The 22,866-nt window shown below is 42.6% G+C and overlaps 1 protein-coding gene across 1 annotated transcript in view; it reads right to left on the bottom strand.

The window, feature by feature from the left end:
- Positions 1–9,104: 9,104 nt before the first annotated feature.
- The window catches only part of LOC133409479 (protocadherin-15-like), a 220,203-nt gene continuing 206,441 nt past the window's right edge, over positions 9,105–22,866 (bottom strand). The window contains exons 35-40 of the mRNA XM_061689538.1: positions 17,158–17,179; positions 13,347–13,385; positions 13,129–13,202; positions 12,038–12,152; positions 9,930–11,853; positions 9,105–9,189 (exon numbers count right to left, since the gene is read on the bottom strand). Of these exons, the coding sequence (XP_061545522.1) occupies positions 9,952–11,853; positions 12,038–12,152; positions 13,129–13,202; positions 13,347–13,385; positions 17,158–17,179 (2,152 nt within the window). The 3' untranslated portion in view covers positions 9,105–9,189; positions 9,930–9,951. The remainder of the gene's footprint in view (positions 9,190–9,929; positions 11,854–12,037; positions 12,153–13,128; positions 13,203–13,346; positions 13,386–17,157; positions 17,180–22,866) is intronic.

Genomic DNA, 22,866 nt, shown 5'->3' with positions numbered 1-22,866 from the left:
ATGGCGGTTTGGGAGTAAAATACTCATTTCGAGAAAACGACGCGCCGCGCACACCTCGGGGCTCGCCCCGTGGCCAAACCGCACGCCATTTAAATCATTTTGCCTTAATTGCTTTTTAACAAGGCTGCCTACTGCGTTGACATTATACGTTAGCGCTGCGGACGCTGAAACGCTGGCAGCCGGGACAAGTCTGGCCACGTACAAGCGTGACACCCAATGAGGTTTTCTTTTGGTGAGAAACTCCCATCATGCGCCCTTGTAAAAATCAACAAGGAGCGAAAAGCATCAGCACCCTATTAAAGCGGTGGCCTCATGTCTGGAACAACGTCGCCACCGTGTCCCCAACTGACTTGGGGATGCCGCTGCAGACGCGCACACGAGATAAGGCGCGACGCCGCATCGGGGGCACGGTACGACGTGGCGCGAGCACAGGCCAAGCCCTTCATTAGGGGAGCCAGACGCTTTACTGGGCGGGATGCCATCGGAATAGCTATGTGTGGGGAAGGCATGTCTCTCACGTAACCCTTCTCTTATGTTCATTTTGTAGGGAGTAGTAGTAGAATAGTGTTCTCGGGTCAATTTGACCCGTTATCCAAAAGCGTCAGGAATGCAAAAGAATCCCAGTATACGATGCTTATATATCATTGTAGCATTAGTCACCATATCGATCAATATTGTATGTAATTGTCCACGGGTCAATTTGACCCATTATACAAAAGTGTCAGGAGCACATCGGCGAATCATCATGCACGTCAGAAAGAAAGAAAGATCTGTGTTTACAATGATCTGTCATCATCGTGTTCATTGAAATTGTACCAAGTACAAGTGGTATCGGTACCGGTGAGTACTCAAGAGCGATTACTCGTATTAGTATGAGTCTGAGAAAAAAATAAAAAATAAAAAAAATAAATTGGTATTGAACATCCCTCGTTAAAATGCATGTTAAACGTTATTTAATGTACGCTGGAAAGACTAACATATAAAATACAGTTGTTTTAAATGACATTGACTTTCTTATAACACATAAAATTTGTTTTGGGAGGAGTAATGTTGCTAAACATCTCGCAGGAGCATCATTAATACTCATGGGTCATTTTGACCCATTATCCAAAGGTGGCGAGAACGGTAAAACAATTTATGTACCATTAGTCACCATATCAGTAAATATATACTTTAATTGTGTCCTTTATTTCTCACAGGTCATGAGTTAATGAGGATCATTTTTAATGAAAATAAAAAAATGTTTTTCATGTACTTTAGATATACCTAAATTTTAAAATACAATCCTTTTACACAACAGTGATTTAGAAATGATGTTTATCTTGTAGTTTGAATTTTTTGACTGAACATGAGACCCCTCGTCTGTTCCGGGTCAGACTGACCCGTCGACTCCTAATCAAGAGAAATCTTAAAGATATGTAGGAGCATATGAAATGACGTGAAGTTTCATACTATAAAAAAAAAAAAAATGCATTTTTACTACTACTTGATAAAATTCACATGAAAATGGGTCAAATTGACCCGCAACATACAGGAGAGTTTAAATAAATTGCAGCACAGGACGTTAAGGGAAAAACATCATCTACGAGGTCATTTATTCAACCAACTATATAGTGCTTGTCCTCATTAAGTTGAACATTCACACGCAACAATTGCCTACATAAACAATTTAGAGGAAAAACGTAACTCAGGAAGGCCGGTGCCGAAAACCTCAGAAGTGCTAAGGCTGACATGCTAGCTAATTAGTGCTGATGATTAATTTCCTCAGGTAAAAAGAAAACGTCAAAGGAACGGAAAAACATTCGGAGACAATTTTGAATCCACCCGATTTAGCGTGAAAGCCGTTCCCCCAAGATAGTTCGGTCTGCGGCCCGGCGGGTTCCTATTTTTTGCGAGTCCTGCACTCAAATAGCTGCAGGAAATGAGGAGATGATGACGGACCTGAACGTAACCTCTGCTTAAGCGGCACGAAAATAGCCCGTCATCTGTTGTCCTCTATGTGCCAACGAGCAAGGAGAATACACATAAAAAAAAAAAAAAAAAATGTAAATAAAAAATCATGGATGACTGAAAACTCTCTGTTGTGTCATCTTGTCATGCTGGATGTCAAAAAAGGAAGGAAAAAAAAGTAAAGTTTTATTATTATTTGATGTGAAATCCCATAGGATTTTCCCACAAGTCAAGACTGAATAAAAAGACAGTCGCTAGAAATCGTAAAGTGCGATACTAAAATTGATTTACGGCTACTTTTTGGGTCCAAGAGAATTACCGGCATCATCGCTTACAGCATGTCTCCATTTAGCGGTTTAATAAAGCCGCACAATATATCTCGCACAAGTATGCTACGATGTCCCACGAGAGCACAAGCAAATATTCAGTTGAGCTCTGACAGCTCCATAGTTTTTTTCCCCTCTATTTTATTATTATTATTTTTTTTAAAAGCTTTTCATCACTCCACATTTGCCTGTCTCCTCTTGCATGACATCATCACTCGCTGCTGTGGGGTGCAAGCGCCATCTCGTGGTTACGTTAGGGTATCGCCAGCATCCCACAGCATGACAGGCTTCAGAAAATTATTCTAGTACACTAGATATTTTTAACGTATTTTTTTCGAATTACAATTATTACGAAACTAAGAAAAATAAATATTTTTTTACCCTGTATGGTACAATACTTTTCAAGTCATTTTCTTTATTTATTATTGAATTACTAATTATTTTAACAGTTTTATAACAAAGAATAAAATGTTTGAAAATTCATACTTTTAATGAAAATGAATTTGATGTAAACAAATATTCAGCACTTTTTCAGTATCTTTCGTTTTTTGGAATTATATATAAAACTAAAAGTATTTTGATGTACATTAACTTCCCCCCTAACTTTATTAATAGCCTTATCAAATAAAATACACTTTATTAAATTATATACATTTTAACCGCAACAAAATACTCATAAGTTTAACATTTTAACCCGCAAAATATTTATATTTTGTATATTAGCTACTTTTTTAAACAGAAGTAACATTTAATTTTTTTGCGTACTACCCTTATCATAAAAAAGTATCAAATACTTATACCCAAGAATATGAATGTAGTTGTTACAAGACTCAAATTTATGACTTTTTACATTACCTGTATAAATCAATATATTTTTCTCGCACCCTAAAGATATCAAAGCACAATATGCTGTTATTGAATTATATTCGATATTGACTGCCTTCCTCCCCTAACCTTTCTTCGATGATTGGCTTGGAGAAATTCATGGTTCTGCTGCATTACTCCGTGGCCTGTGGCACCCGTTTTTCTTCATAAAGAGGGGTTAAAAGGCAAATTGCAATCTATAAATCATGAATATTACAATGTATATGATAAATGATTCATTTTTTTAAAAAACTTGAATGGTGTACAGAAATGGTGAGGTTTCAAACAGGATGTTCTCAGAGGGAAGTGGCCATTGCGCTTGAGATTGTCAGAATGTCATCAGCAGATCAGAATCAGAATCAGATTCAGGCCTCCGTTGCGAAAGGTGAGTCGAATCGATCAGTGGGAAAATAAAAAACAACCTATGCATGTCCCGAAGAGGACTTACCAAATGTTTATGAAATGGACTTTTGGTACGGTTCATCAAGTTGAGGCCCTTGGGAAAGCTCTGATGAATTTAGCATTGATTGGGAGCATTTAAAGACTCCTTCAGTAGCAATGCCTGTCAACAGGATGGAGAGGACCCCCCCCCGCCCCAAAAAATAAAAAATAAAATAAAAAAATAAAAATTAAAAACAGTGTGTTTTTGGACTTAAAAACGTTATACAGTGGTGCCTTGAGATACAAGTTCAATTCCTTGAGTGAGCACGTTAACTTTCCACTCAAACCATCTTTCCCCATTGAAATGAATGGAAATGCCATGAATCGGTTCCAGCCACCTAAAAACAACCCAAATGTGCGTTTTTTAATAAGGAAAATAGCACTCTATAATATTGTACTTTATGAAAACATAAAGTACTTACATAATTAAATATAATGTAAAGAATTAACATCAGTGCATCACGATTAATTCATTGCAGATCCGTTTGTTGTGCGATGACTTGGCCACCAGGTGGCAGCATCATATAATGATGTAGGTTGTAGGCCTTCTAGTATCCCACCACAGTTTGCTTCTACTACTCTACTCACCGAACAGAGTACCTGACTACACCTGAAATTTTGTTGAACCATAGCCTCCTGGTTCCAAAATATTTGACACAAGCCTCGATCAGATCTAGATGTTGTAGGTAATGACCTAGAATCAGCAGCATAGCTTTCTGTTAGAAGAGTAAAGGGTGCACTCAAAGGTTATGATATCAGAATCATTTCGAATGACCCACCCCCTTCACGTGCAATGGACTAGTCCATCTTTACTGCGCATGTGCAAAACAAACTTGTCGCCACAGTTGTGAGGACAATGAAGCGGAGTTATCCCAGGGGAGCAGAGAGGATGAGGAAGTGAGAGGAAAACAGACATCATTAGATTGTGCAGGCGTACCTAATAAAGTGTCTGCTGACTCTATGTTGTCATTTGAAGTGAAACCAGCTCAGAACGCCTCCAAAGTGCTTTTCAAACCCAATGTGAATGTAACGGGAGCACGGAGAATACTTACACGTCGAGGAGAACATCCCAACGTCCCTCGCTGCTGCGCACACACCACACCGCAGAAGTACGAAGACCCTTCAGTGTGATTACCTTCAAAGAAAAAGCCGGTGCATTTGAATGAAAACTAAAAGAAGCAGGCAATCACCAATCAAACAAAATGACCCTACAGCAGATGGCGAATGTCTGCCTGTGTGTGTGTGTATGTTTCCCTGAAACAGCACAGCGCAGCATCATCAGAAGTGGCTCTGCTGCTAATAACAGAGCGGGCCTGGACTCCCCTGCAGCCGCTGCTGCGAGGGCTGATGGGAATAGTTCAAAGCTGAGAGGGCTCGCCGCTCGATATTCCGACAAGAGACGGGATCTAGTTCAACACCAAAACATCATGACACTCCATGAGCTGCTTGCATTATCTTTACAATTGGGCCAAGATGGTAAAGCCTATACTGTCGTACAGGGTGCTTTGTTTGCCGTCTGCAGTAGACATTCTATAAAGCAACAGTTCTAAAATATATATTTTTGGGGCCCAAAGCTAAGGTAGTGAGGGGTAATTTGTCTGGTATGCTTGTTTTATTGGTATGCCAGGCCCCATTGGTAGGTATGCACTTAAAAAAAAAAAGAACTTCAAAACTTATTCCAAATTATTTTGCAAATCACCAAGTTATTGCTCGTGGCCAACCAGTTTGAGAAGCACTACTATAAAAGTACTTGCGACAGATGGCGAATTTTGAAGCGTTTCCACCTGCTTTAGTTTGGGGGATTTTTTTATTATCTCCTTGACATTAAGATGGGCTATGAGGACTTAGCGTAATGTCTGCAGAAGAAGTGCAACTCAAGGGCCTCTCGTTCAAGGGGAAAATTGCCTGAGACAAATTCTGAAAGGGGACATAATAATAAAAAATACACTTGAATTGTCTGCATACAAACAGTTGGCTTCTCTGAAATGCCTGCCCACCCATCAAGTGTGAAATTATGCAACCAAGTAAATGTTTTATTACCTGCTTCCTCCACCCGGGTGGGTGATCATCCACCTTTTGACTACACTATCCAAAACACTGTCAATTTTGGATGCACAGCATCGAAGTTGTTCAAGTGCGAGGACTATTTTTGTTTGCCAATGTGTCTCTACCGCATCCGTAACATGCACATCTGCTAAACTAATTGACAGGTGAAAATTGTCCACTTGGCGATGAAGTGCCGCATTCACGAGTGAAAATACAATTGTGTTCTTCCATGTGCGTAAGAGGAAAAAGACTCGCAGTTGTCTGCTTTCTCGACTGCACAGATTCTCAGATTTGTCATTTACGCACCTTCATGCCAGATCTTGGTGGAGCAACCCGAAAATGTGGGGGTTCCCTGTCAAATCGAGGCTGGCAAGTATTCTCCCGTCAACTGACGCACGTGCTTCAGAGGCTGTAGTAATTGTAGCACATAGGGAAGGTCAAACATCATATTTCAGATATTCTGATTGAATTACTTTCATTGGATTTATTTCATACGGTGCTAAAAAAACAAAACATGCTCGACTTCAAAGTGGAATTGTAGAATGCTTGCTGACTACGTACACACTGCCTCCGCTGGTTTAAGTCATTTTCAAATTTAAAGTGTACTTTACCTTTTACACGGATTTCAATGACATTCACAAGTCTCCGGAAAAATCCATGATTCCATTATTTGAAGCCACGCCTCTGGTGTTTCCGTGTTCATTCCCAGCTTGAGCGTTAGAAGTCTGGACAGGAGAATCCGCAAAGATGAAAAATGCGCAAGGTCAGGCACGTAAAATACGGTCATAGGCCCAAACATGATGGCCGTCACCGTCTCGTCTCGCTTTTTTTCTTCACACTCAGGGATGTCACACTTCCACACGTATCACCTACCTACTATGTCAAAAAAATAAACAAAACAAAACAAAAAAAAACCTAGCTCCGCCCCGACATTGCCCCGCAGCAGAGAGGGCGAAGTGAGAAGTGGCTCATTTCCATAAAACATGTCAAGAAGGGTTGAATATGTGTGTGAAAAGTATGCTATAATTCTTTATCCTTGGGGTAGCTTGATGAAAATGATGCAACAGACATTAAGGCATTGGAATGCCGTTTTGAGTCAACAAACCTAAATTGTACGTTAAATCTTGTTTTGCTGGAACATTAGATTCAAGGTTCTTTGCAGAGGAACCTAAGCATTGGGACGTGTCCGCTTTCATGCTCGTCATTTAATCCACTAAGAGACACATTGTGGGAGAATATTATCCCGCGACGAGCACAGGAGGATAATTTTAATCCAATTTTTCAGGACAAAAAAAGTGTAGTAGTTGTGGGCTCAGGGTAATGCGTGCGGCTAGCACGTCCGCCTCAATGTCAGGCTCGATTCTTGGCTGGGGCCTTTTTGCGTCGAGTTCACGTGATCTCGTTCCGTTAACCGAAGACTAAATTGCCCATAAGTGTAAATGTGAATGCTTGTTTGTCTTTCTACCACTGACTGGTCCATACCCACATTCACACCTGCAATGTAGCCTTCAATGAACGTGTTTTTCGAAAGGGAGAACATGCAAACGCCACAAAAGAAAGCTGGAGCCGAGATTCAAACCCCAAACCTCAGAACAGAGAGGTGAACCACAAGTCCATTCTGCTACAAAACGCAAACAAGCAAAAACTCAAACGCAGCAGTTATGCACGTGAGTGCCACGGATGCAGAATTATTTCAGTCGAGGTGTCACACAAATGCCTGGTAAATTCTTAATTCCCCCTGCATAGCGCGTGGTTATTTTAAGGAGAGCAGACTTGCCGCGCTGGTGGCGGTGGCGTTGAACAAGGTTCCTGATCCTGACCTAGTTGCAGCTTTGCTCTTTTGAAGCAACTCCACACTGGCGCTCGCCTCCTGCTGCTCTATGAACGCCAGCCTTCAAAACGTCCCCACCGACTTGATTGGCAGAGCTTTTGGTTGTGATTGACTGCTAAATGAAAGGCTAATGTCATCCTCCACATGTTGGATGTGTCACAGAATAAATCAAGGGAATGTAACTCAAGAGTGCCATTGTTTGTTTTTTTTGGGGGTTGACAAAGAGTGGAAGTTGAAAAGAGCGAGACTTCCCCCGCTCGCGCTTCCTACTGGCGCTCGAGCGACGCGCAATCCCAAATTTGGTGACTTGCCACAATAGCGGTGAAACTAAAATACTGCCAACTTGTAGCAATGTGCAACCTTTTATTCAACTTTCACTGTATTGTGCAATTTAAGAAGTCACTTTCAAAAAACAAAAGCCCCAAACATTCCATACATTGTCACAAAGACACACTTGAATACATCCAAAGTGTGAGCTGTAGCTTCCATGGGTAAGAAAGCAGTGAAATTAGTCAAGGCTCGATAATTATGCTTCACATTGCACTTTTTAGCCCCGCTGACATTAAAGATGAGTAGTTGGAAATTCATCCTGTAGTTAAAAATATGCACACACAAAAAAAAAACACCATCTGTCACGAGTTCACTGCTGAAAAACAGCGATAACAATCATGTGGACATTCGCTTCCATCACTATTAGATACAAAATCGAGAAAAATAATTTCATAGTTATAGATTGTTTTTATAAATCTCAATAAATGCCTTCTAAAATAATTATTGAAAATAAGCACTACTTCATCACAGACTGTGATCACATTTTTATAATTTCTTTCATCGCCATCTGTTAATATATTAAAGATCTTTACCAGTGATTGATGTGATGAAATAAAAAAAGAAAAGAAAAACAATCACTCAATGAAAAAGGCGAATCATCTGTGCTCAGCAGAGATTAAAATATTAAAAAGGTGAATTACGGTCCGCTGAGGCGGCCTCATTGCCTTGCAGCTCTTTGTTGATTCGGCATCGAATCAATACAAATTAAAAATCGAGAGATTTTACAGTAAAGGCACACAATTATTTGTGCAAATCAAACCAAAAATCACACATGAAAGGCAAGTAAACGTTGAGGCTGATGAGTCAGAGTTTGGTCATTGGTATGTGCAAGTTGTTCCAAGGTCCCATCCACAACTCCTCCTCGTCCGATACGGCGTGATCGCTGTGGACCGGCAGCGTCTCCCCGCTGTCCTTGCGGTCATCCACCGAAGTCTCCAGCTCCTCGTCGGCGCAGGGACCGCCGCTGTTTCTGCCGAGTGAGGATTTTGCGATACTGATTTTGGAGCCGGAGCTTTTAAGACCGTTCAGGCTAAAGCCCAGGGTGCTGCAAGAAGCCCGGGTGTTAAGGTCGCTGTCCGCATCGGGGGGAACACACGAACCCGTCCCGTTCTCCGTGTTGCCGTCAATGCCGTCGATGCCAATGATGGGCGACGGCTCTTCGTGAGTCACCCCCAGCTTGTCTAGCTTTTTAAAGTGGGAACCCACCTTTCGGTTGTTAGGGTGGGGCGTCCGTCGGGTTCGAACAATAGTGCCGTTCTGGGCGAGGTAGATGTTCCCGTTAATGTTGCTATGGACGCTGGGAGGTCGGCTCCTTTGCGTCTCGGCGGAGCTCTCCTCTCCGGTGGAGGTGGTCTCGTTTTCTCGATCGACCGCCAATTTCATCCGCTTCTTTCTCCCCAGCTGAGAAGAAGAACACGGCTCAGTTTCATCGGAGGTTTCAGGCAGTTTTACCAGACAGAGGAGACACGTCGAGGGGGATACACCAAGATAAAACTACACACCCCACACTGCCAACACCGCAGCATGCAGAATATTGCAGAACAAGAAATTGCTGTGAATTGTATGAATTAAGGATGAATGTTGAGAGATGCTGTCACTGAGCTAAAATGCAAAAGTAAAAAAAATGAACAGTGGTTAACACGTCGTAGCAATCAGTAGTACCATGCAGTGATGGCCCATACTGGCTGTGTTCAGGAATGAGCAGTAGGTTATCTGATTGGTAAAGACTTGGCAATGTCTTTGCATCATCACCACCATAACCATGGACCTTCTTATAGTCCAATTTTTTAGAACTGATAAGTGTTATGGCTGAGAAAAGTCATAATTAACCGCTCCCACAAGAACAGTTTTGTTCTCTGATGGCATTTGAATCTGTTGAGCTTGCGCTTTAAAAGATGAGGTGTATAATAGTTTTAATACCGATCCCAAGAATAATCCTTGATTGTCAGCAATCAAACAATCATCAATCACAAGATCAAGAAGAGGTATAAATGTGCACTCAGAGAGGGGAAAATAAGTAGGTGGGAAAAGTTGCTATTGCTGGAAAAAAGTGGCACAGGTTAAGTGAGCTTCAGTGGACGACAGGAGAAGAAAGCACTCATGTGTTCACTCCCATGCAGAGACCGTTGATGTTCTCTTACTTCACAGTGACACTATTGGTTTCTAGAAGGCTGTTAGATTCCCCTCCGAATCGGAATCGGCAGCTGATCTTGCCTCGGTTTCTGCCGTGCCTTTACCGGCCTCGGAACCGGAGCCGCTGGCTGAAGATTTCTCAGTGGAGATGGCGTCTTCGTCAACCTCAGCAATTGGTGACAATCCTCCGTACGTCTCTTCAGAAGTGCCACTGAGGCTGCGGATGTCAGAGGGATATTGGTGACCGGTGTAAGGGGCGGATGGCCCGGGGCCTCCGGACACCACACTGGACCTTCTGGATGCTGCGTCATCGCTCGCATCACTGGCCGACTCTTTGCTTTCATCAGCGGTCTCCGATGCCGATGCTTCTTCTTCACTCTCCTCTGTGATTGTGCCCTCAGATCCGTGTGTGAGGATGGACTTTCGGGAGCGCAGGCTGCCGCTGGTGGATGCGGTACTTGAGGAACATCTCCTGCTACCCAAGGAACTCTCCCCGGTCACCTGACTGCCGCTGGCCGACTCTCCGATGGAGTCTGAAGCAGACATTTTCCTCTGGCCGGACCCTTTAGACCAAGAGCCTTCACTGCCTGACCCTGAGACGACCTCACTAACTGTTCCTGTTCCTGATTCAGCCTCACTGAGCTCCTCGCTGGACTTCTCAGATATTATCGTGCTTCCTGACGTTTTAGTCTTTTGCGATGACCTCACACTTGAGCCAGATAATGATGCGGATTTGCTGGTGCTTGCAGTTCGACTTGTGCTTCCACTACCGCTCACAGTCCTGCTACCACTCTCATACCTGCTATCGCTGCCACTTCCACTTACACTACCACTGCCTCGTCTACTCCCACTAACACTCCCACTGTCACCACTCGCCTTGCTAGCCTCAGTAGCTGATGTTCTCATGGATGAGTGGGCAGAAGATCCACTGTCTTTCACGGTTCCTGAAGCTTTTTCCTCCTCCGATTCTTCATCTGATCCTGAGCCGCTCTCTCTTACTGTCAGTGTTCCTTTCTCTGAATCAGATGCTTTGGTGGATTCAGACTCTGAGTCTTCCTCTGTTTCCGACTCTTGTTCTGATTCTGAATCTTTCTCGGTTTCAGACTCTTTCTCAGTCCCTGATGGCTTTTCAGATTCTGACTCTCTTTCGGTACCAGATTCTTTCTCACTGACAGATTCCTTTTCAGTTTTTTCCCCTTCAGACTTGCTTTCTTCATCCGAATCTCCTGGATCTTGATCAGGCTCTTCTTCAGAGTCCACAGTGCTTTCGTTGGCATCATCCCGATCTAAATCCACCTTCAAGTACTCTCTGTCCACACTGCTTTTCTCTGAGGACTCATCATCTGAGCCTTTCTCCTGACTGCTTCCACTTACACCTGCTTCTGGCTCACTTTCCGTCACACTAATGGACACTTTGGATTTCTTCTCCTCTTCACTGGTCACTTGTGAGGCCTCTTCATCCCTCTCGCTGCCAGTGACGCTCATACTACTCTGCGACTTTCGCCGGGCCTGCAACTTCTTGCCGATGTTGATTTTCTTCAAAACTTTGCCAATCTGGCTGCGAGTGCTCGCCTTGTTGTCGATGGGTCCCGCAGACGACGGCCCATCACTCAGACTCTCCAGACTGTCAATACGGCGGGCCGACATCAGTTTGGCATAATTCTTATCTTTTTTCTTCACGCCGAACATCTTGAACATTTTGGCTTTCTTCCATGGAGACGGGCCAGCGGCAGCAGACGCCTGCTCTCCTCTCTTGGCGGCTGCAAGGAGTTTGCTGAGTTTGATGACAGATTTGAGCTTCTTGGCAGCCTTGGAGGGCTCAGCGTCCGCTTCTGGTTCTGCCTGCTCGATTCTCTCGTCGTCCCTAAACGCAACCCTCTTTGGTGGACCTCGGCCCCTCACACCGCCACGGCCCCTGCCTCGGCCTCGCCCCTAAGACAGTGATATTCAATTCATTCAGTATCCTTTGGTGCTGATTACGCCATAATGCTGGACTGCCATAGAGCGCGTGGAGGCTGCTCATTTAATAATAAATTAGACACAATGTATTAAGGCAATACTTGACATTTTTATGATCACGAAGAGCATGAAATACACATTTAAGGAAAGGTGGTACCTCAAGGCCATGCGGACTGTAGTAATAACCGTCATCTTCCATAATCACCTCTCCATATTCATCATACTTCGGAGTGATCAACCTCCTCCGACTGCCATACTGAGGGAGGTCGTACCTTCGAAACAGATTGACACAAAACAGGAAATACATGCATCATTTTGTCCAATGAACCTCGAGCTTTTTACAAGATATTCTTGCAGAGGCTGAAACACATTTGCTTAGGGTTGTAACAGGAATCAAATAAATCACAAGAATGCAAACACGGTCAAGTGGGAACCCTGTGTGGCGGTAAATTAATACCTATTAGCTAATACCTTTTAACCGCTTCGGGAAGAAAACCACACAGTACGTCTTTAATCCCATGCGTCGTGTTGCAGTTCTTTTATTTGGCCTTTTTTCAGATAATTGTTTGTGGGAGTTTTTATCTTAATGGAAGCAGAAGAGATTTAAATCTGCCTTCTCTTAGCAATGTGCAAAACATGACCCAACATGAAAATGTGTACGTGAACATACAGCACAACATATTTATCATCCTTCGTTTGGTAATTAGTCCTTAATTAGTTGAAGTAAGACTTCAAACTCACAAACGTCACCGACCGAATAAGTGGCAGTGACTCCGAGGACTTGGACTGTCGGATTAAAAAGCTTAAAACGTCGAAGTGTGCCCCGCAAGTAAATACAGGTCAAAAGGTATCTAGTCCCACTGATGCTACACTCATTAGCCATGAAAAATTAGCGACCTGGACGCCTTTGAACGAGTCACTTTTTTTTTTTTTTTTTTTAATCTTTCAGCAATGTGAAACACATAAATATGGTATATATTGAAATACGTGCACTTGTTGGAGAAAGAGCCTTAACCAAGGTCAATGCTCTATTGGTTGCAATTTACAAGGGATTTTCCTCACTAATAGTTTGTGACTGCTGAGCGGTTACGCATTATCGTCTGCAATTCTTTTCAAGGTCAGTTTCTCACTTTTCACTTCTTACTTAATCACTACGTGCCCTCCAAGTTAAGCCCTGATTAGTTTGGTTACAATGATCAGTTCCATTTGCGCTGAGAAATGAAACGACCAGCACGTTTGCATGCTCACCCTTGATCATAATTATAGTAGTCCTGCGCGTAGTATTCTTGGCCAGGGTCGATGCCGGACTCCATGGAGAGTTCCTGTGTTTGAGGGAGACGATGATAAATTCCAGAGTGTGAGGAAGAGGAGCAGAGGAAGGAGCGGCGCACAAGATGCAGACAGAGCAGATTGAAGTAACAACTGGGCAAGTTAAGGATGGGGGATGGGGAATGCAGCTTTTCTACCTCGGGTCTCAGCAGAGACGGTCTCAGCAGTTGCTGATGCTGCCAGTGATTAGTGCAGAGGAGGAAGAAGAAGCAGAAGGGGACGGAAGGAAGGACGAGATTGCCGGGAGAGAGACAAAGAAGAGTTCAACGTTTAAAGCGGGAAAAACAAGACCTCACTTGTTAACTGCAACCTCTTTGTTATAATGTATAGGGATGAAAAAATGAGGGAGACCGAGGATGAGTTAAGAAATCAACAGAGAAAATAAGGCACGAGTTCAGATTGGTGAACCAGATGGCCTACGTGATAATGATTTTTCATTATCAGTTAAAAGTTGGAAATCAAGTAGAAATTTGTTACTACAATTAAGTAGATTCAATCACTGGTCAAGATCTTTAATATATATGTATCTGTACTTCACCTGAGGATTTATTTTTTAGGGCATTTTTATTTGTTTTTTTACTTTAACTCCATAAATTTAAAAAAGGATATCTGCACTTTCTACTCCTGACTTTTTCAAAAATAAGCTCGTTAGTTTATTCAACTTCCATGGATGACATCACGAAGTAAAATATGATGTACTGTAAATAGAGGTAAGGTCAATCGTGGGTGAGATATTCATTAACTGTAAAAAAACAAAAACAGGGAAATTGGTGATTCGATAGTCCCCATCCATGGTCTTCAATCAGGTAATTTTTTGATGCCGTCGGCTACAAGAATGATTTGTGGTGTATGCGTATTGTGGCAGGCCAAAAACTACCAGCTTGTCATTTAAAAAATTGTTTTTGTCTAATCTGAAAAAAATGCATAAAGATGAGGCATATTTTTATTCAGTTGTTATCATAAGATGATTTATCATTTTTATATCCAGAATTGAGTTTGCAGGAAAGCTGTGGCCAGTGTTTTATTTTTCCTTCTTCTCAGTAGGAGCGCTATGCAAGTTAATAAAAGAAAAAAACATTTTGTGTAGTTTTTTTGTTGTTGTGTCCAATTATCAAATCGGGTATTGTATATACAACCCCAATTCCAATGAAGTTGGGACGTTGTGTTAAACAAACAAAAAAATAATACAATGATTTGCAAATCATGTTCAACCTATATTTAATTGAATACACTACAAAGACAAGATATTTAATGTTCCAACTGATCAACTTTATTGTTTTTAGCAAATAATCATTAACTTAGAATTTTGTGGCTGCAACACGCTCCAAAGAAAGCTGGGACAGCTGACTGAGAAAGTTGAGGAATGCTCATCAAACACCTGTTTGGAACATCCCGCAGGTGAACAGGCTAATTGGGAACAGGTGGGTGCCATGATTGGGTAGAAAAGGAGCCTCCCTGAATTGCTCAGTCATTTACAAGCAAAGATGGGGCGAGGTTCACCTCTTTGTGAACAAGTGCGTGAGAAAATAGTCGAACAGTTTAAGGACAATGTTCCTCAACATATAATTGCAAGGAATTTAGGGATTTCATCATCTAGGGTCCATAATATCATCAAAAGGTTCAGAGAATCTGGAGAAATCACTGCATGTAAGCGGCAAGGCCGAAAATCAACATGGAAGGCCCGTGACCTTCGATCCCTCAGGCGGCACTGCATCAAAAACCGACATCAATGTGTAGAGGATATCATCACATGGGCTCAGGAACACTTCAGAAAACCAATGGCAGTAAATACAGTTTGGCGCTAAATTCGTAAGTGCAACTTGAAACTCTACGATGCAAACCAAAATCCATTTATCAACAATACCCAGAAATGCTGCCGGCTTCTCTGGGTCCGAGCTCATCTAAGATGGACTGATGCAAAGTGGAAAAGTGTTCTGTGGTCCGACGAGTCCACATTTCAAATTGTTTTTGGAAATTGTGGACGTCGTGTCTTCCGAGCCAAAGAGGAAAAGAACCATCCGGACTGTTATGGACGCAAAGTTCAAAAGCCAGCATCTGTGATGGTATGCGGCTGTGTTCGTGCCAATGGCATGGGTAACTTACACATCTGTGAAGGCACCATTAATGCTGAAAGGTACATACAGGTTTTGGAGGAACATATGCTGCCATCCAAGCAACGTCTTTTTCATGGACGCCCCTGCTTATTTCAGCAAGACAATGCCAAACCACATTCTGCATGTGTTACAACAGCGTGGCTTCGTAGTAAAAGAGTACGGGTGCGAGACTGGCCTGCCTGCAGTCCAGACCTGTCTCCCATTGAAAATGTGTGGCGAATTATGAAGCGTAAAACACGACAACGGAGACCCCGGACTGTTGAACAGCTGAAGTTGTACATCAAGAATTCCACCTACAAAGCTTCAACAATTAGTGTCCTCAGTTCCCAAACGTTTATTGAATGTTGTTAAAAGAAAAGGTGATGTAACACAGTGGTAAACATGACTCTGTCCCAGCTTTTTTGGAACGTGTTGCAGCCATAAAATTCTAAGTTAATGATTATTTGCTAAAAACAATAAAGTTTAGCAGTTCGAACATTAAATATCTTGTCTTTGTAGTGTATTCAATTAAATATAGGTCGAACATGATTTGCCAATCATTGTATTCTGTTTTTATTTATGTTTAACACAACGTCCCAACTTCATTGGAATTGGGGTTGTAATTGATGGTAAAAGAAAATATGACTTTTGTACTTAAGTACATTTCAGTCTACTTTTTTACTTTTTCTGAAGTAAAGGAGTTGAAAGGGTATTTCTTCTTTTACCACAATTTATTTTTTTTACAAAATTGTCTGTACTTCTTAAGTACAGAGATTGAGTACTTTTGTTAGCGTTGCGGTCAATTTGTAAGTTAAATTATAATAACGAACAAGTTGAAATGGAACGTGATATCATTTAGCTGTAGATTTAATGACAATGGTAAAATGTTGAATGAGAAGCACAGACTCTTCATAAAAAGTGAAAATAATTTTCGTTCAGCGTTTATGTTGCTGTCCAATGAGAAGTGATTATCATGCTTTTTTTTTTTACATTCATTCTAGAGAGAAAGCAACAGAAATTTGGATACACATGTACATGCATTTTATTAGCGGCAATGTGTGTGTTTATTACTTAACTGATTTCCATAAAACCTTTCTGCATGGGAACCTGTAAACTTGATTGCTCTAAAATTCAAGCACTTTGGGGTTCGATAAAAATTTTCGATCCTTTTTTCATTTCTTAAATGATTCCCGACTTTAAACCTCACACATAAGTGGAGTCTGAACCACCATCTCTAGAATATCTCTGCATCAAATACCAATTTAAGGGTATATTTTGCTTCTTTGGGGGGGCTTTTTGTGACACTTAATGGACATGTTTTACAATCGTTAACTTCTTTTTACACATGCTTGACGAATACGATTTTTTTCTCTTTAAACAAACATTCAATGGTTTTACGTTTCGATATGACAGTGGTTACCTCGTTTTGACACTTATAGCATATTACAGTTAAAAACAATGTTGTGAATGTTAATAAAGGTTTTATGATGGGGAAAGTTTTACCATGATTATTTCCATGAGTACTGGTATGTTTCAAAATAATGTGATAGTGTTCTAGAACAGATTGTCTTCAACCTCAGAGGTTGTGCTGTATTTTGTAGCTTATTTGCAAGACACACCGGAAAGACTTTAACATAAGTAATTGTCAGTATTTGGTGCCTAATTAGATTCAAAAAGAGAACAAAACTAAAGTAGCGCTCATCTGAATTTTGACAGGATTGCCGCATCAATCAAAAATCTCTAAATTCCATCTAAAGCAGCCCGTCTTGTGCGTGTTCAACATTTTCCATCTAATGAGGTGCAGATAAGAATAATGGGATGAAACGTGTCTACATCACAACATGCGCCTACTCACCTGCCTGCCGTAGCCTCGCCTCCTGTGTGCCGCAAGAAAAGGGGGAAATGGGACAAATAATGACGAAGGACCGACTTGGCCATGTCACAAAAATGAAATGTTTGGTCTACAGCAGTGGCGCATCTCTGTTCTGCTGACCAGTGAGGAAATTGCTTATTACATTGCGTATTCAAATGTGCAATTACAACGTTGCAATATTTTGGAAAAGATGCCCCTGGCCTCTGTGTTATCTCATTGGTTAGGGTTGACTTCCCCCCCCCCCCCCCTCCTTCTCCTTTATCTTATTAAAAAATGTTTAAAAAAATGCACCAATGAATGCACATATCAAAGAGAGTGGGTAGATTAGCATTTGAGGGGGGTAAAAAAAAAAAAAAAAAAAGTCTGCACAGCTTTTCCTAGATAATCTCCAGGCAAATATTAAAAGGCGGTTGCAATTCAGGGAGGAACGATAACTCAAACAAAGTAATAATAATAAAAGTGTTCTCAGTTATCGCGGCGCACATATTGCGCCACATCCGTTCGACAGACAGCAATGCGCTTTGTGTTTTGGACAAAAATGAAGCCTGTAAATCTTCAAATTCATCAAAAGGCCGCTGCGAGCAGCAATGCATCTGCAGCGCATTCTTTACAAGTCGATAAGAAATGGGCGGCGAAATAGAGCTGCAAAGGCCTCCGGGGGCACCAGCGCACAATTCGAATTTGTCACATAAATATTGACGACTTCACCGGCGTGCCGATATATGACCTGACGATTTGGGGAGGGGGGGGTCGTATGGGGAGCTGTAAAGTGTTGCGAGGGGCAGGCCGGCGAGCGGGCTATGTGCGGCCACACCCCCCGGGCAGGGATGAAGATGGAAGTGGGCTCTGATGGATGACCTGTTGGCTTTGCTGCTGGCTTGTGCTATACTTCAAAAAGCTTTTGCAAAGAAAATGCTGCAGCGGATTGGAAGCCAGGGAACTTGATGGCTGACGTGATGAAGTTGTATAGATTACAGGCTTTAGAAATACAGTATATTCTCTAATAGTTGCCCTCGCTCTAATCAGTGCTATGCTTCATTTATAAAATGGTGTTCTGCTGTTGCACCAAGAGCAAACCTGAACAGATATACCATATTTCCTCAAATAGTCTCTTGCTAATAGACGCAGCGTCTCATCTAGTCAGGTACGACATCCGATTGAACAAATAAAAACCTCGAGTCGATTACCCAACTAAGCCGGGCACACATACCAAATTTTTTTTATTGATTTTTTTTTAACATAAGAGAGACCCAACACATGATGAGGAAAATAAATAAATAAATCACCATGTGTGCTTCGTCCACATTTACACGGTTCACGCCAGCCTTGATTCAGGCCACCGTGAACAAAATGGGACGGTCGTGAGAGAACGCGGGCGCACGGGCCGGGCAAACGTGATAGACTGTGATTGCCGTGGATGCCCAGGTGAGAATTTTATAAGTGTCAAAACATTTGCCACGGCAGTCACGATGCTGAGGAGAATCCTCCTCGGCTGTATAAAAATGGGGTGTGCAAGAGAGAAAGCTTCTTCTGGCAATGCGATGTTGCATGTGCATACTGTAATGGCCTCTTTTGCATGTGTTGGTACAAGAGATGGATGAGTGAATTAGACTAATCTAAAAAAAATAAACTAATAAACATTTTGTGAGTGGCAGTATGTATGTCTAATCGCTCAGAGTAATCTTTTAGAGACGTCAGACAATTGGGCCTTTGTTGACTTTAATGCGAAAATCTGTGGATAATTGATGCTCCTAAAATTCTTGAATAAGTGGAGATAAACTGCCATTGAGCGTTTCCGGGGTTGTCTCCATCTCCAATCAGTGAATAGGTTAAGCCGCAGGTGTAAAACCACAAGTATACAGGACCGCACTGTACTCCTAACCCCATTAGATTTTTTTTACGAACTAAAACAGCAGAACCGACAGTATATCAGATGAATATAAGTCTTACTGGATGTTGTAAATCTTAGAAAGTCACCAAACTCATCAAGTGACCACGATAAAAAACATTTTGTAGCAATGCTTTAACAACCAGATTCTGAAGAACAAGAGAGCGCAGACCTTCACAATTGCAAGGCCAAACTGTGAGCAAAAGTGTTTGTTTGTCCATCGATTTGATGGGCGGTACCATTGATCTGTGACGTACACAGTGATAATCAATGACTTTATCTGGATGTACAGTATAGCCACATTCTATAGCCACATTCGCATCAAAATTCCTTCAACAAATGGAACCCGATTCTTCTTTTTTTTTATATGCTGTGTAGTCTTGCTCACTGCTCATCTGTTCTGCTATGTACTCGTTCAAAATGGCCACTGTGAAAACAGCATCAAAATAACAGATAATGGGGGTTTAAGCCTTTGTACCGTCAGAAGTGAAAGCACCGCGGTGGTGGAGCTGCGGCAAAGGAGTTGACACGGTAAGAGATCATCCTGAGATAAGGAAGAAGGGGGCAAGGATTTCAAGGGACTATCTGTGTGGGAAGAAGAAGGAAGCAGATAAATGGGACACATGGAGGGCGAGAGAGAGCAAGAGAGAGAGAGAGAAGGTAACCGTACTTGACAGTCCCACAGCCAGCAGGTCTGACTCCCCGCTCAGGGATTGATTGGTTCTGTAATTAGCGTTTTCAAGTGTTGTGCACAACATCAGAGTGACTACTTTATCACGCGGGCAGGATCTCTGCAGACATGCCAATTGACAGAGTCTCCAGAGGTCGCCTCATTCAGGATGAGCCTGACGGGGGAATCGGCCGGCGTGATTGTATCTGCGACTGCAATACGAGTCTTTGCCCGCAGCCTCTCTTGGTTCAACATGCTGTCGGTCTGCTTTTGAGGATTTCTGGATGCGGTTTGGAGATTCCTTTGGTCTGGGTTTACGCATGGAAAAGTCACTTTTCCAAGCATCAAATAATACTGGTACTAAATATAATAACTGTAGTTTGTCAAGTGTTTTTTTTTTTTTTTTTTAGAATATTTGTTTTTCCTCGCAAAACTGCTGTTTATATTCGTAACGGGCAAAAAGACTTCAGACACACGCAGTAGATATCGTGATGATTATCAGAAAATAGCTTCTTTCATGATGTATAGCATGTATTTAGGGTTACTTACCACTAATACCATCCGTAGCTACATCTTGAATATTTAAGAGTTCGTATCCAAGAAATGCGTATGCCTTTGGGAAATGCTCGAGAGTTATGGGTATTTCCTGGATCGTTTGAAGAAATGGAATGGAATAATAATATTCCCTTCCGGCTAATTTCGGCAGAAAGGAAACTGCATTCTCATCTGCAATCATCATGATTCGCTAGCTCTCGTCTTCATAGATATAAAAAAAAAAAAAAAAAAGTAGAAAATGGGTTTAGTAACATACTTCTGGTTTAAAGGTGTAAGAATGGTGGTTGTTTAATATTTTTCCCAACTATATATACATGTATTTGTGACACTTTGCAGCCATCATGGACATTTGCACCACATGTTTCCCATTACACTGCAGTCAGAAGTCAAAGCTTTTGGCTCATAGGCACAATATAAAACTTCATACAAACTATACGTCCCCCTTTTATGCAGAATGCCAAGCTGAATGTGAAATCTTGTAGCTCTAATTCAAAAACTGCAATTTAACTGAAGACAACTGGTACAAACTTTTATGGAGCAATGCAGGCCTATAAAAGCATAGTACAATCAATATGGCAAAGCTGAGTACACTTTCTTTGGCAGATGGCGGCTTTCAAGAACAATATAGCGAGTAAAAAAAGCACTCTCTCTCTCTGTGAGCAACCTACGCAAACAAAAATGCTGACTCGGTGGAAAACTACCAGTCGTGCAAAATTCAGAAAGAGAAACAGAACAGTAAAACAAAGTGGATGTGTAAAAATTCAAAACAATGTGAATATGAGGAGAGAAAGTCAGAATACTGTGGTTTGAGAAGAAGAGGGCTCGCTGAGCTCGGCAGCGTCTGAGCAGTGAAGCTCGGCCGCCACGTTTGCTTCGCTTTCTTCGCTTTGAGCACGGTTCACGCTTGAGCAGATTTGGACCGCAGAGCTGCGAGTGTTGGGCTTTGGCGTGCTCTGCTCACCGCTGAGATCAGAGTCTTGCAGTTTGTTAGCACCCTCTGATTCCTCAGACAATTGTGGTTTCTTGCTAAACTTGGGCACCTTGCAATTTTTGTCGACTTGGCTGTATAGGTTGGCAACAGACCTCTCTATGTCGGCGAGATTCTGGAGGTTTTTAAGGATCCCTTTAAGCTCACGCTTCCCAGTCTCGGCCTGTGACGCGATGATGGGAGAGTGGATTTTGCGTTCTGAAACGGGTCGAAGCGAGGACACGGGTGGCAAAGACGTTGGGACGAACTGGACGACCGGGCGAATCTGGTCGATGGAAGGTGATGGTGGGGGAGGCAGAGGCGGCGGAGGTGGGGGGACAACATGTTTCTGGGTGGGAGGAGGAGGAGAGGCCTGATAGTTAACATTAGGACGAGAGGCCTGATTGGTACTGTTATGTTTCTGAATGTTAGGGGGTGAGGGTGGAAATGAAGGTGGATCAGGGCTTGGGGAGGTCGAGTGCGAGGGTGGAGAGTGTTGCCGCTCTGGAAGAGGAGGCGGCGGATTTTCTGGTGGATCGGGTATGATCTCCACATGGATCTGACACGACTGCACTGTCATGTAGTTGGAGATGCTGGAGCTGAACTTCCTGAGGACAGGTGGAGTCGATCTCTGGTTAGACAGGGGCCACGACTCGTCTCCCTGGGTGACGATAATATTTGGGGCTACATCCCTGCCAAAGGATGACGGGTAGTCCATAATGGACAGGAGGGTGTCTGAGGAAACTTCTAGAACATCAGTGCTGTCTTGGTCTCTGACAAGTATTGGGGAGGGTGAGCCTTGTCTGCTCTGCATGAGGGCTCGCTCCAGGAGGGCCTGCTGCTCAAACTGCCTGGCTTGCTCGCGGACTGACATTTTGGTTTCGAAGCTGCCACTCAGCGGATGAACGCCAAAACCCTGCGTTTGCTGCCCGCGTCTCATGGCTGCTTGGAGGATCTGCAGCTCCCAGTCGGACGGGTCCATGAGCACTTGCCTGCGAGGCGCCTCGTTGCCTTCTGCGTGAATGCGAGCCGGCATCGTCCAGGCGCACTTTGACCATTCAGAATAAGGATCAGAAAAAGAAAAGCTGTTTTTGGAAAGACGTTTCCCTCCTGTGTAGAGGTCAGGGCTGTCGAGATGACTGTTGTCATTGTAGACGGGGTTGTGGGTGGTGAGTGGTCTGCGGTCAGAGAGGAAGGTCACGTTGCTCTCCGACTTGGGTAGGTTGACACGCAGTGCTCCGTTGCTGTGGGCTGCAAGGGCGCGACAGGCAAAGGCACTAAGAATCCTTTGGTGGTCGGCCTCCTCAATGACAGACTTTTTAGCCCTGGTCCAGAGAGGGTGGTGAAGAAGAAGAAGAAGAAAAAAAAAGACTTGAAAACAAGTGAAAGGGATGACTTCGGGGAGGGAAAAGCTTCAAAAAAAGGGGGAAGGAAAAAGCTAATGTGTGATTCCTGGGTGGCTAGATAAGACTGCGACTATTTGACTACTCGCAAAGCAATAAGAAGCAGATGTATGCAAAGCAAACAAAGAATCATGTATTCAAGTTGTCAAATAAAAAAAAAAATGAAAGGGAAATTGTCTAAGAGTAGTTCAGATAATTCTTAAAATTG

The sequence above is a fragment of the Phycodurus eques genome, chromosome 11, assembly GCF_024500275.1.
Source record: "Phycodurus eques isolate BA_2022a chromosome 11, UOR_Pequ_1.1, whole genome shotgun sequence".
Classification (NCBI taxonomy): Eukaryota; Metazoa; Chordata; class Actinopteri; order Syngnathiformes; family Syngnathidae; genus Phycodurus; species Phycodurus eques.
The sequence above is the reverse complement of the archived record's forward strand: the minus strand, read 5'-3'. Positions and strand labels throughout refer to the sequence as shown.